Source organism: Leptopilina heterotoma, unplaced genomic scaffold (assembly GCF_015476425.1).
Source record: "Leptopilina heterotoma isolate Lh14 unplaced genomic scaffold, ASM1547642v1 Lhet_391, whole genome shotgun sequence".
NCBI lineage: Eukaryota > Metazoa > Arthropoda > Insecta > Hymenoptera > Figitidae > Leptopilina > Leptopilina heterotoma.
In genome coordinates, this window is record NW_025111059.1 from 455,358 (window position 1) to 469,751 (window position 14,394).

The 14,394-nt window shown below is 27.2% G+C and overlaps 1 protein-coding gene across 1 annotated transcript in view; it reads right to left on the reverse strand.

Moving 5' to 3' along the window:
* The window catches only part of LOC122506067 (membrane metallo-endopeptidase-like 1), a 225,499-nt gene that overhangs the window by 198,318 nt on the left and 12,787 nt on the right, over positions 1 to 14,394 (reverse strand). Inside the window, exons 2-3 of the mRNA XM_043618046.1 lie at positions 11,595 to 11,728; positions 9,194 to 9,355 (exon numbers count right to left, since the gene is read on the reverse strand). Coding sequence (XP_043473981.1) covers positions 9,194 to 9,355; positions 11,595 to 11,728 — 296 coding nt within the window. The remainder of the gene's footprint in view (positions 1 to 9,193; positions 9,356 to 11,594; positions 11,729 to 14,394) is intronic.

The window sequence follows — 14,394 nt, forward strand, 5'->3', positions numbered from 1 at the left end:
ATTACAAAAAGCAAAATTTAAGTTAAATTTAAATGTTTTAACTTGTTTATTTTATATTTTTTTCAATTTTTTTTCATTTTAAGCTGGAAGAACTACTTAAATACACACTCCTAAAAACAGTATTTCATTTTTTTTTATTAAAGTCGTAGCTTATAATTATATTAAGAAAATTCCTAAACGCTGGGATTCGAGCACCTAACTATATATCGCAACGCAGGTTTTGATGACGTAGGGGACACAAGATAAAACACTTTAACCGCTCGACCATCTCGGAGGTCTGAGAATCTGGGCTTAGAGAAAAATTGCATTCAAAAAGCAGAGCAAATAGACTCTCTTTCTCTCTCTTTCACTTACTGAAACCCGAAAGAGAAGATAGTTAGAACCCCTGCGGTTCAGGGTTACTTTACGCGCTCATGCTACGTTTGGGTAATTCCCAAAAGTTGTTTATATAGTACATTTTCAGATTTCTCGGTTTTTAATTTGTAAGCATAAATTACTTGTGTAGAATAATAATTATAGAATTCATTGTAAATACAGGGATTTGTTTCCGAGTAAATATTTTCTAATATTAGGTTAAATAATTATAAATCTGAATTCAGTCCAATAGATACATTAAATAACCAACTGTTTAATAAAATAATTTTAAAAAGCATGCAGAAGGAAATGCTTTGCATTATAAGGGTCACAAAATATAAAATATAAATATTCGTGAAGCGACAAGAACAATTATATTTTAAATGTGCTCTCTAAATTTGAATCAGTTAAAAATCACTGGGTTAACTAACAATAAATGACAGACATTTTACTTCTGCAATCAGTTAAAATTAACTTATTGTCAATGACAAAATTAATGGTTATCAGTAAAAAACAACTAAACACACTAAAAAAAAGTTTTACTTTCAGCCTATTTTTGAGGCTGAATTTAAGATGTAAACGGAGTCACCCCCGTTAAACAAGGACAGACTTATGTGAAATACATGGGCTGAATTTAAGGTGTAAACGGAGTCAGACTTTTTTTTTCCTGTGAAAAATTGGTCAAATTTCATCAATCTTTCAGTGTATTACAAATTATTATTATTATGAATAAATATTCGGTATATTATAGAACATAATTAAAAAATTAATATTATGAGCTACTCACTAATTAATCTCATTAAGCTTAATTAATAAATCTCATTTAATTATAATTGAATCAGTTAAATAAGTGTTCTAAAATATCAGTTATTTTTAACTGACAATCAGATATGCTTCTCTGAAAATTAGTTATTTTTAACTAATTCAAATATAGAGAATCCTTATATGAAATCAGTAGATATGCAAATTAGGTAAAGAGAGACATTCTAATGTTATTTACTTTCGAAAGAGGAAGAAAGCAATAGCGTTAGATTTTCTGCGTTATAAACAGAGACCGATAATGGTATTTAGTATCTAGAAAGAAGGAGACAGTAAGATATTTGAAATATATATATATATATATATATATATATATATATATATATATATATATATATATATATATATATATATATATATATAATTTAAAGAGAAACGAAAGGTCTGCTCGAGTACCTGGTCTATTGTTTGAAGGGTTTCTTTCAACCAGTAGGCAGTCTATTAAGTGACCAGTGAGCAGAGAGAGAGAGAGAGAGAAACTATGAATTAGTAGTAAGCATGAGTGCGAGTGAGATTCAAGCAAATTATATACAGGAGCGTTACTGGTAGTCTATTTTAGACTACCAGTTTTTTATTTTTTATCATTGGTACTCTATTTTATACTTGAAGTAAGTATATATATACACTGTAAAAAATTAAGGGAGTTAACGGACTCGGGAGTTGGGAGTGAAATTTTTCGAGTTAAAAATCAACTCCAAAAGAAAGTTAATTTCTAACTCCCTTCATTCAAAACCCGCGCGAGTTATTTTTTCCTTGGGGAGTTAGCATTTGGGTGTAAAGTTTTAACTCTCTTTATTTAACTCCCCTGGCATTAACTCCCCAATGGGTGCGACTTTTATAGAATCCCCTGGGGAGTTAAAATTTAACTCCCTTTTTTTACAGTGTAGTTACAGTTTATTAACACATTTTTGCAGTATATAATACAGAAAAATAAAAGTCCAAAGTGAAGAACATGTTTTTTTTTCTTTTCAAAATTAAAAAAAATAAGACGAAAAAAATTTTTGTGATTAAAAATAAGGATAAGGAGGTAAGTTTTTAAAAATTGTGTAAAATACTACTTTTTAATGATATAAAATAATTTTTTTGTCCTACCTGCACGGAAAGTATGTCATTTCGAGCACTTAGAGCGGGCGCAAAGTGACTCATTACAACCCAGGGGTAGGGGAAGCGGGCATTAAAATGTGATATTTTCGAGTTTCTTTTTATGTTGACTATAAAAATGCAAACATTTTCAACTTGTTTTATTTTTTCTAGAAAAATGTGCAATTTTTTTTCGATTTTCTCTAAAAAAAATTAAGACACATTTGGTTTTGTTCACATTTAGGTTATAAAAATTGGCAATTACTATATTTCCAGAATACATTGTTTTCTTATTTCTATATTAAAACTTGTATCATTATAGACTTCAAAGAGTTAACATTTATAGAGAGTTTAATTTTTAACTAATATAAGCGTTTAATCGTTCGTGCCCTCAATGACATACTTTCCGTGCAGTTAGGACAAAAAATTATGTTAGCATCATGGGCGCAAAGGTGATTACGACGATGGCGAAATTTCGGGACCTCGGGGACACTTTCGTTCCCTCGGCTTCGCCTCGGGCGCGAAATTGTGTCCCCTCGGTCCCTTCCTTTCGCCATCGTCGCAATCACCTATTTTGCGCCCTTGATACGAAAATAACTATTCTTTTTCTTGTAAAGAAATTTAAATAAGTTTCTAGAATCATTTAAAAAATGCTTGATCTCGTCCTTGAGTTTGCCTTGTTTTATTAAAAAATTAATATAATTTCAGGAATACTTTACATGGTTTAATATTTTTTTAATAAATCTTAAACAAGTACCCAGTTTTTTATTATACAAAAGTTTATGTTGCTTAAACAGAAAAAGAAAATTTTTGATTTCAGTTCAAAATTAGATGGTGGGGCGAAAAGGTAAATGTATTTTTACATGTTGTTAAATTTCTTTTGTTTTTGATTTTTTGGGCTTATTTGTTTAAAAATGACTTATTTGACATTAGGGAAGTACTCTGTCAAAAAACAAGACCGTTCACGTAAAATAAACCAAAATTTTTTTTTTTTTTAAATTTTTTTTTAACTTTATAACTGTTCTAAAGCTTTTGTGCAATAAACACAGATCTTTTATTAACTAAATAACTTGTTTATGAATACTTTAACTTATCTACTACTTAACACCTATCAGAAAATAGTTTTAGTAGGCTAGAAATAGAATTCAACATTTCGCCCCAGCATGGGGCGAAAAGTAAAAAAAACAAAATTTTCAAGAAAGGACAAAACATGTATTGTATGAGAAAATATCAGAAACTTTTTTATTGAAAGTTGTAGGGGACAAGTTGCCCTACAATATTGATATATAAATATTTGCATCTAAGCGGATTATATTGTCTAAAAAAAATCATTTATGCAAAATTTAACTTTTCGCCCCAGTTTCCCCTACATTTTTACCCTACGAGGGTAAAATTTGTTGCGTGTTATTTTAACACAAATTCAGGTTAAAACAGCACTTTTCATTTCCTGTGTAGCACTAACATGTAGTATTTACACAATTTTCGCAGATAGTGTACAATTAATTAAAATTGATTTAATAAATGGTAATAAATCATTTATCAGAGATCAAAATAAGTGAAACAATTTAAAAAAAAAATTTATTAATAAAGTAATTTGGTGTTGAAGTTCTGGATCATTTTATTTTCATGTTATTATTACTTTGAAACAAATAATGATAATAAAGTAATTTCTTTTAAATAAAGCTTAATGTCTATACCTACTTTAATGATAAAATAAAAAGATTGTTAAAAAATTAAAATCTAAAATTGTTATTAACAATTCTTATAAACAATTGCAAATTCAAGAATGTTCTGAATATTTTGGGAAAATTAAATTACCATGTATTGATGTGCAAAACTCTAAGTACACAGGCCTGCATCATTTCGGGATAATGAAAGCGACAAAGTGTTTCCGAAGGCAAATTTTGCCCTGGACACGAATATAAAGTCCAAAATGCTCCATCACGTCAAGTTTTTGAAAAAAAATGGGGTTGAAACCCCTAAAACAGCGTTTTTGGCACTTTTTGAAAAATTGTGGAAGAAAAACCTGACGTGATAAAAATTTCGCTATTATCAGAAATTAAAGCTTAATTCATGCCCTTTCAAATGAGCCCTCAGCCGATTAATATCCTTCAACCCTTAAAGCAGGGGGTGTGTTTTTGTCCAGGGGTGCAAAAACTTTAAAATACATATACAAAGAAAATTATTTAAGGGTTTTTTAGGGGTAGCCGTGTACTTAAACCTATAGCTTCAAAATTTTTCTCAATTCACAACCCCTAAAAAATCCCTTAAATAATTTTTTTTGCATATGTATTTTAAAGTTTTTGCACCCCTGGACAAAAACACACCCCCTGCTTTAAGGGTTGAAGGATATTAATCGGCTGAGGGCTCATTTGAAAGGGCATGAATTAAGCTTTAATTTCTGATAATAGCGAAATTTTTATCACGTCAGGATTTTGCCCCACAATTTTTCAAAAAGTGCCAAAAACGCTGTTTTTAGGGGTTTCAACCCCATTTTTTTCAAAAACTTGACGTGATAAAAAAATTTTCGCCTGTATTTTGGCAGAAAAATCTACACAATTTCTATAATATAGAAGGTTACTGATTTTTCTTTCTTTAAATGAATCCTTGGAGTTTTGCCATAATTTTTCAAGTGTCCGGTTTCATTTATTTTGGCCATAATATAAGTAAAAATATAATAAACTGATGGAAAATATCTGTAGCGTTTTTACTTTGTAATTTCCATATTACGAACACAATTAGTTTTGTAGTATATATATATATATATATATAAATATTATTTCAATATTAAATATAAGAAAAACTCTAATAAAAATATAATATACACTACCAGTTAAAATTTAGAGACCATACCCATTTTCAGGAGAATGAAAAACATTTTAAAATGTATCATGTACGGAAACTAAAATTTTTGTATCTTTTAAGTTTTAAAAGATGTTTAAATTTTGAATTGATCAAGATCTTTTAGAAGTCATTTGATTAATATTTTATTTAGACATTTTTAAAAAATGATAATTTTCAATGTTTTACAAAAATTTTAATAACTTCTAAAATACTGAATGCTTTTTAATGATGTTATGCTTATTTTAAAGGTGATTTTCTCCAGAATGAGAATTTTTTATAGGCATTAACGTGTAATTTTTTTTAGAAAATTCAATTTGTCAAACTTACATTTAAAAAATTAAAAAACTTTTAAACAATCTTATTAACAGAGAAATAATTTTTAAAATATAAACATATGTTTTTATTTAATTAAGATTTAATTTAAGGTTATATTAAGGTTTTTGTTGTGGGAAAGGACCAGAAGTGGGCGCGCAACGCGCGTCCTTTTGGTTCTAGTGATCATTAAAATAGTAAAGAGAAATTTATAGCAATACAAAGTTAAAATTTCGGGTTTCTCTTAATATACTTCTGTACGTCGCTATCCTTGTTTTCCTACCTGTTCAAGGGCTCAATCGGTTTCACCTTACCGACTTTTCATTATTTGTGCAATTGGTTTAGTACTTTTGGTACCTGCATATAGATAGAGCTGTTTAATTGGTTACCAAGTCTGCTTCTGCTTTGGACCATGTAAAATTCCAGATCCGTTACAGATCTAGAATAACACGTCTGCATCAGATCTGTACTTTGGTAGCGACTTGGATTTTGCTACCCGGGTTTGTGAAACAAAAGAATATTTTATGATACCTGTAATTAAGATATTGAAAAAAAATTATTTGTTAATTAATTTATTAATTAATTAAACATTTTTAATAAACAAATAAATAACAGAAATGTAATTACGTATGTTTAATTATTATTAGTTATTAGTTTTAATATTACTATTATAAGTTTTAGAGAAAGAGATCTGTATAGAAGAAATTAACAAAATGACACATTTGTTAATTAAAGTTTTATCAAATGAATAAAAAAATAAAGATGTAAACAATTAACTAATGCATAAGTTTAAATAAAATAGATATGACATTAAATTATAAGGCCGTTTCATTTTCTTACAATCATAAAAAACGTACTTTTCTTAAAAAGTTGAAATATTGCAATTAACATTTTTTTAGAATTTGTTAATTAAGATTGTTTAAATAATCGATGATTGAATTGTTATATTTTTATTCTACTACTTTTAAATGTAAGTTGATAATATTAAAATGATTTTGTGTAAAAAAAGATTACTTCTTTGTAAAATTTAACAATATTAGGTATTTGTTAATTAAAATTGTTTAAATAATTCTACGGTATTATTTCATTGTTTAAACATTATAATGGAATATGTTGAAAGAATGAAAGGTTTTACTAGTCAACTGCATGAAAAATAAAAAATTTGCTATAAGAAACATTTCTGTTATTTATTTGTTCATTAAAAATGTTTAATTAATAATTAAATTAATTAACAAATAATTTTTTTTCAATATCTTAATTACAGGTATCATAAAATACTCTTTTGTCTCATAAATATAACTTTTAAACTATAAAATATAGTAAATTTCAAAAAATCAAGTTTTTAGTCTCTAAATTGTTTATATAACAAATACAAAAAAAATTTTTTTCTATTTGCTCAATTGGATAATATTTCTTTGATGATTTTATATTAATTTATTTCTATAAGCGATGAATGCACATATTATATCACAAACGAGCACTATTTTTATGAAAAAAGTGTTTTTCTTCAATGTTTATAAATAAATAAAAAAAAATTGAAGCTTTTTTCAAAAAATCTGCCTCGAGCGATCTCTTAGGAATTTAATGACGAGTGTTTGGAAAAAAAGAATAAAAATCTGTTAAGATTTACGTTCTCTACGCTATTTTGAACCCCGTTTTTCGATTATAAACCACTGTGGCCCGGATCAAAAACCAGAAAAATTTGAAAAAGTACGAAAGAAATTCATAACTCGAACAATTTTTGACCAAATTTTTTTTCAATGTCAGAAATTAAAGAGGAATTATTGCTCTTCAAATGGTGACCACTGTGAATTTTTTTTACAATCTTTTAATAGCCAGCTTTCTCACCCGCCCGTTTCGGAAAACCGAAAAATGTAAAAAAGTCAAAAAAAAATTCATAACTGGAACAATTTTCGACCAAATGTTTTTTTCTTTCTCTGTAATTAAAAAGGGATTATTGCTTTTCAAATTTTAACCATTAAGAATTTTTTTAATAAACTTTTAATAGCCAGTGTTCCTACCCGCCCGTATCAGAAAACTGAAAAATGTGAAAATTCAAAAAAAAATTTAAATGTCGATAAAATTTAAATCCGAGCTAATCTAGCAAAACTGAAATAGTTTTTTGCTAGTTTCGATAAGTACTTTCAGAAACTGAAGTCGAAACTTAGTGCACATTTTATGTGTTGCACTGTGTAAGCTAAACAACAAACTATTTTTTTTATTTATTTATTTGTCTATACACCCGTCTTCAGCCTAGAATCTTGGCTATACAAGTATTTTTACAATCATAGAAATTTTTCTTACAAACATTCTTATTACTTAATACTAAATGTTTGCCCCTACAGAGCGACTTGAAAATTAGGAGTACTCGCATTTGCCTGGACCACCCGTTTAATGGGTTTTCTCGACAGTGGAGAGGGAAACTGTAGAAGACCTCTCCGAGTACAACCGGTTTATCGACAGCCGAGTTCTAATGGTGTGTACTGGACAATAATCGTCAGTGCACGTCATTATACCTCCCGCTCAGATTATCTCACGTGCCGGAAAAATCCTAGGCCAAATCGGCACGAACAAAGTAGGGGAATGTAGTCGAGGTCGGCCCACCTTTTGACTTTTGTTTATACCTTTTTTTTAAAATGAATTTGGACAATTGCAGTATACTGTTGGAATGTCCTGTTTAATAAGAACATTATTTCTGTACAAAGTAAATTGATTGGTTTTAAATTGAAAAAGTTATAAAGATTTAAAAAAAAAATTTTGTAGTCCAGCTTGGCCCTTACAGTCAAGGTAGGTCCTAGACAGTGGTCCAACCTCGACTATACTACCCTACCCTTGGTTCTATAAAACGTCCGCCAGGCGAGGCATCTATCCGACCGAGCTAATCTGTCGGTTTAAATAACCAACTATCAAACAAAAAAATCTTGCCTTTAACCTGAAGCCTATAAATTGATTTACAGGTTAAAGGCAAAATTTAAGTTAAGTGGACGTCAAAATAAACTTGAAATTGAAAAAATAAAAAACTAAATTTTTTTTTATTAATTTGAAACTCAGTTTTATAAAAATTGCAGCAAGCTTGCTGAAAGCTTCTAACGACCTTGCAACACACTTGCAGAAACATTTCTTACATGTTTGTAGAAATGTTTCATGGCAAGCTTGCAGAAACCTTGAGTAGTAAGGTTGCATCAATCATTCCTTACAATCTTGTAGCAATGCAATTACAACAACATTTCATGGAAAGCTTGCTATGCAGTGGTTATTTTGTTATCTCAGAAAAGCTTGCGGTAATATTGAGCTGTAAGCTTAGCAAGATTGCATTAGCTTACGTGTTATCTGGGTAGTACTAGAATAATTCTAGGAATTTTTTCATTAATTAAAATTTGATGGATTAGCTGAGAATTAGCTGCATCAGCTATAACTTTATTCTCCGTGCACTAGTTTCTCTAGTTGGAGCACTTCTTTTAATAGGGTAAACTAGTGAGGTCTTACCAAAACCAAACATTGTCTAACTTTCGAACGAAGAACTTTTGGAAGGTTATTAAAAATATTTAATTTTGAGAGGAAGTTTACCTAAAAGTTCTAAAAATTAATTTAATTTTGGAAGAATTACAATTGTAATTTTTAGAAATAATTAAAACTCAAGAAGTTTTTGAAATTAAAAAAAATTTCAAAAATTTCTTTAATCGACTAGCCTCTCATACGGTTTTCATTTTTAATGAATTAATTAAAAAATTCTTTTCTATTAAACTTTACTGCACACATTTTTTAATAATTATGAAATTTTTACCTAACATTCGTAGTTTGACAGTTCTTCTTAATTTTTGAATGGTACTCCATGCTGATTCTTCTTTTGGAATTGGATTTGAAGACGCAAATCTTCCGCAAGCATACTCGTGAAAATTATCACAAGGGTTGACAGAATGATTTACACTCTGCCAAATATCATTAGCTGCAATGAAATACAATTATAAATAATTGAAAATTAAATTTTTATTAATTTTGTAAATATGTTTTGACATTGAAATGCTAAAAAATCGTCAAAGTTGAATTTCAATGCACCAATCGGTCGAAACACGGCTTCACATTTTTAATGATATATCGAAGACGGATTAACTTTTTTTAATTTTTGAAGGCTTATTTTAAAGCTGAAATTCTAACGAAGATTTCTGTGTTTTTATTAAAAATTCTTAAATTTAAAGGTCAAAACAATTTTTCTAACAGCTAATATTTCCAAAAATCGTGCACTCGATTGTTACACTTTCAAAATATATGTCTACCTTTTGAATATAAACTTTCGGTTTTTCAAAATGGCGCCTAAAACCTACAAAATTTAAGAAAATTTTAAATTTATTGTTCGATGTGCAATTTCTTGCAGAAATCTGACCTGAAACTATTTACTCGGGGGTTATCGGGGTCGCTGATTATGAATCTGATATTAGTTTTCCAAAATTCAAAATGGCGTATCCAATATGGTGAACAATATTTTCAAAAATCAGTCGGATTCTCTTGGAAATCCTTACTCGGGGGTTTTCGGGGTCACTGTTTACTAATCTGATATTAGTTTTTCAAAATTCAAAATGGCGGATCCAATATGGCAGACATTTTAAAAAAACTGTCGGATTCACTTGAAACTATTTACTCAGGGGTTTTCGGGCTCGCTGATTACTAATCTGATATTAGTTTTCCAAAATTCAAAATAGCGGATCAAATATGTCGGACAAAAACATATACAATTTAAACAAATAAGCATATTTTCCAAACGGTGTATTTGTTTATAAATCTGAGCGGTCAAGTTATAGAGAATCATTTTCTGAAGAAAATAAGCCATCATTGACTTAAATCGAATTAGTTTTGAAAAAGTTTAACCTTTTGATATGAAGAAAATTTTGATCATATGCAAAATGTCAAAATAAACAATTTTTGTAAGTTAAAAATTTTTTTCTTGAAAATTGATATTTGTTCTTCCAGAAGATACAAATAACAATAATATTAAAAAATTCTTTGATGTCAATTCAATATTATTTCTAAAGGTCTGCATACCTGTAAACAACCTCCTTAAGGGTTTTACGGTAGCTAATATATAAGTATGACTATTCCATAAACCCGAAAAAAGCGAAATGTCACTGACAATCGAGATAGACTTAGAAAAAACTTGTCAGTTAAATGAAAATTTTGAAAAAAGGCAAAATTTTCGGAAATTTCGAATTCTTTTTTGTTCTAAATTTTGTATTTCTACCTAACTTAATTGTCGATTTTAATATTAACAGAGGTGTATTACTATGGACTGATTTTCATTAATACGGCCCCCCTAAGATAATTTTTCTACTTGATACATAGCTGACAAAATGTTAAAAAAAGCATTGCAAAGTAAATTCTGAAAAAAGTTAAAAAGTCCATAACTTTTTTGTTTTTTGTTGTACGGAAAAGTGTCTAAAGGAAAAGTTGTTTGTTTTTGCACAAAATTTAAGAAAAAAATTAGAAAAAAATATTTTTTGAAAATTGTCAAAAATACAACACTTTGTATTTTTGTTGTTTTTTAACAAAATGGGCTGTCCAATAAACTCAGGCTTCATTTTTATGGACTAAAAATGTTTACCAAATTTCAAGTCGATTCATAAAAATTTACTCGAGTTATCGTGGCGACAAATTTTGCTACAGACAGACTTCTCTAAAAACCACTTTTTGGAATTAGGGGGTCATGAAACGTGAAGATTTACAAAAATTAGACATTGCTCAAAATCGCACAAATCCGAGACCTTATTTTTGATGAGAATGTAAAAATAAAAAAAGTTCACCGTTATTTAATATTATTTATCGATTTACCTATAAATATAAAAAACCGTTTAACAAACAAATATTAATTTTTTTAATTATTAATAATAATAATTAATAATTATTTAATAATTAATTTAATAATTATTATTATATAATTTTAATTATATAAATATATTGTGTAACGTAATTTAAATTTAAACTAAAAAATAACAATTTGTTAATTTAATACTTATTGTCTATAAATATTCTAACATCACTTTTTAAATTATAAAATGAATTCATAAAAGTATGAAGTCACAGAATTAAAAAAAGGAAAAAATTTGAAACAAAAATGAAATAAAAAAATAAATGAATAAATAATAACATTAAACGGAATATACTTAGTATGTAAATAAAATAATTTTTCTACTCACCAATTTGGTAACATTCTGCAGAATGACACACATCGGAATTATTTATAAAATTTATTGACTCATTTCCTTCCTTATTCAAATCAATTATATTATTTTTAACGTCTTCCGCACTTACAATAACAAAAATATTAAGTCTATGGAAATAAATTAAATTCTGTTAGAATTAATTAAAATTTTCTCCTTTTTAAAAAATTAATTTGAGAAGCAAGTTAAATATTTTAAATTCAAAAAATTTATAATAATTCAAATTAATTTATTTATAATAAAACGAGCATTTAGTTTATTAAAATTAAGGATAAAATACAAAATTTGTTTTGAAAATTAGATAAATTAAAAAATGAAAATTTACAATATTATTCCGAATCGAAGCATTTTGATGATAAAAACTCCTATGAGTGTCCAGTTTACTCTAAACCATATCCTGTAGAAACGAATACTAAATTTGTTGAGCTTATATATAAATTGTTTAACTATTTTTGAAAGCATAAAATATAAAGAGAACATGACATAACATATGTAATAAAAAATAATTACTCATGTCTGATAATGATTGACAGTAAATCTTTTTTGAAATAAGAAAATGAACAAAAATAATAAAATTTTATAAGAAACTACCAAACATGTAATATAAAAGTAATTTATAAATAATTTAAATATACTTAAATATATTTTTTTTAAATTTGAGAATAGAGCCTTTTTTTATCGTTACTTAATTGCGTCATAAAAATTATAATTCGTTTATTATGAATGCAACTAAACTTATTATTAGATGTAATAAAATGCAGTTATAAAAATTTATATTTTTACTGTCAATTTTATATATTTTATTTTTGGTAGTCAATACAATTTTTTAATTATAGGTAATCCATATAACATAGGACCACAAAATTTTTTTAAAGGAAATATTGACTGGACCATGTTTTTTTATGTTTTTTGGGTCGCTGAATTCGAATCCGAACTTAGTTTTCCGCCATCACGTCAAGTTTCCTCACAAACTGATTAAATTTGCAAAAAACTGACTGTAAACAAAAGATATACAAGTTGTTAATTTCATGATCATTTAGCTTCTTCAATTTAATATATAGGGTAGTGGCACCAGTGAAAGAACATTTAAGGAAATGTATACTTTTCGATATTTTTAATTTTTAATTGATATTCTTGTATTTCCTTTTAAACATATGCAATGAATATCAATATTTCTAAAGAATTTGAAGCTTATGATACAAATTTTGTAAATATAATATAAAATATCAAATTTTAATCAAATATTGAAAAATGGCCATTTTACCAGTGAAAGAATGTTGACCAGTAAAAGAACAGTTGTATTTTCCAGTGAAAGATCAAATCAAATTTATATTAATACAGTGTCTATTAAAAATAACAAAAATTATATGAAAAACGCTACAAATATTCTGAAACAATTTTACAACTTACTATTATTAATATTTTCCTAATTACGCAACCAGAAATATTATTTAATTGTACCTGAAACTTGTAACCTTTTTTCTGTTTATGCTTCATTCATTTGTCATATTCATAACCCACCAAAACATTAAAAAATTATTTTCAGAAATAACTTGCACATTGAATCTATTTTTTTATCATAAACTATATTTTGAAGAAATAAGGAACTAAAAAATATATTTTTTATAGTGCTAAAAGTTATAATTTGTGAAATATCGTAATAAATAATCAATTTGTTCTTTTACTGCTGTCAGTTCTTTCACTGGTGCAACTACCCTACCAATTGTTTAATTTTTTATTTTAGAAAAATTATTTTAAAGTGTTAATATAAAATTTCAAAAAATACAAAATTTCAATTTTTTGTCAAAAATAAAAATATTGATTAATTCTATAAATATTAATAAAATATATACTTTATATACATGAATCAATTCGTTCTCATGTCAGGAATGCAATTTTGACAAGAATTAATGAAAATTTTATTAAAGAAAAAAGTTATTTTAAAAAATACAAAAATAAATTTTTTACAAAAATTTAAAAATTGCTAAAAAATTTTGCTTTTAGATATTTTTGAAAATACTTCTGTCTGATTTTTTGTATTCATGACCGTAATATACCTACCAAATTTTATCAAAATCCGTCAAAACGTGTAAGAGAAAATTTGTCCACAATATTCGGTGACATACACACACATACATCCGGACATTTGTTCCTCTCGACGAATTATATACTACACTTGAAAATTTGTAAAAGTAATTGATTATAAAAAATTCGGAAATCGACATTACTATAAGGCTTCCTTTAAGAGGCAGCAAAATAAAACTAAGCAGAAGAATCTATTAAAAAACAACTTTAACGCACTTGAAAAAGATTATATAATGTTAAACAATCAAAAAATCAATTTGCCTGAAACTTGTTACTTGGGGATTTTTGGGGTTGCTAAATAGGAATTTCACTTTAGTTTTCAAAAATTCAAAATCTGATAAAATTTTAAAAAATTCGTTAGCCATATTGGATCCGCCATTTTGAATTTTAAAAAACTAAGGCGAAATACGTATTCAGCGACCCCAAAAACCTCCGAGTAACAAGTTTCAAGTAAATCTGATAAATTTTTAAAAAATTCGACTGAGTTCGGATTCGAATTCAGCGACTCAAAAACCATATAAAAAACATGGTCCAGTCAATATTTCCTTTAAAAAATGTTGTGGTCCTGTGTTATATGGATTACCTAGACGTAACAATTAATAAGTAGACTGTACCTCTGAAAGAGTGCAACGTAGAAAAAGATTATGTATATGAATTTTGTAGGTTTTTTTAAGCTCTACAACTTTTCTTT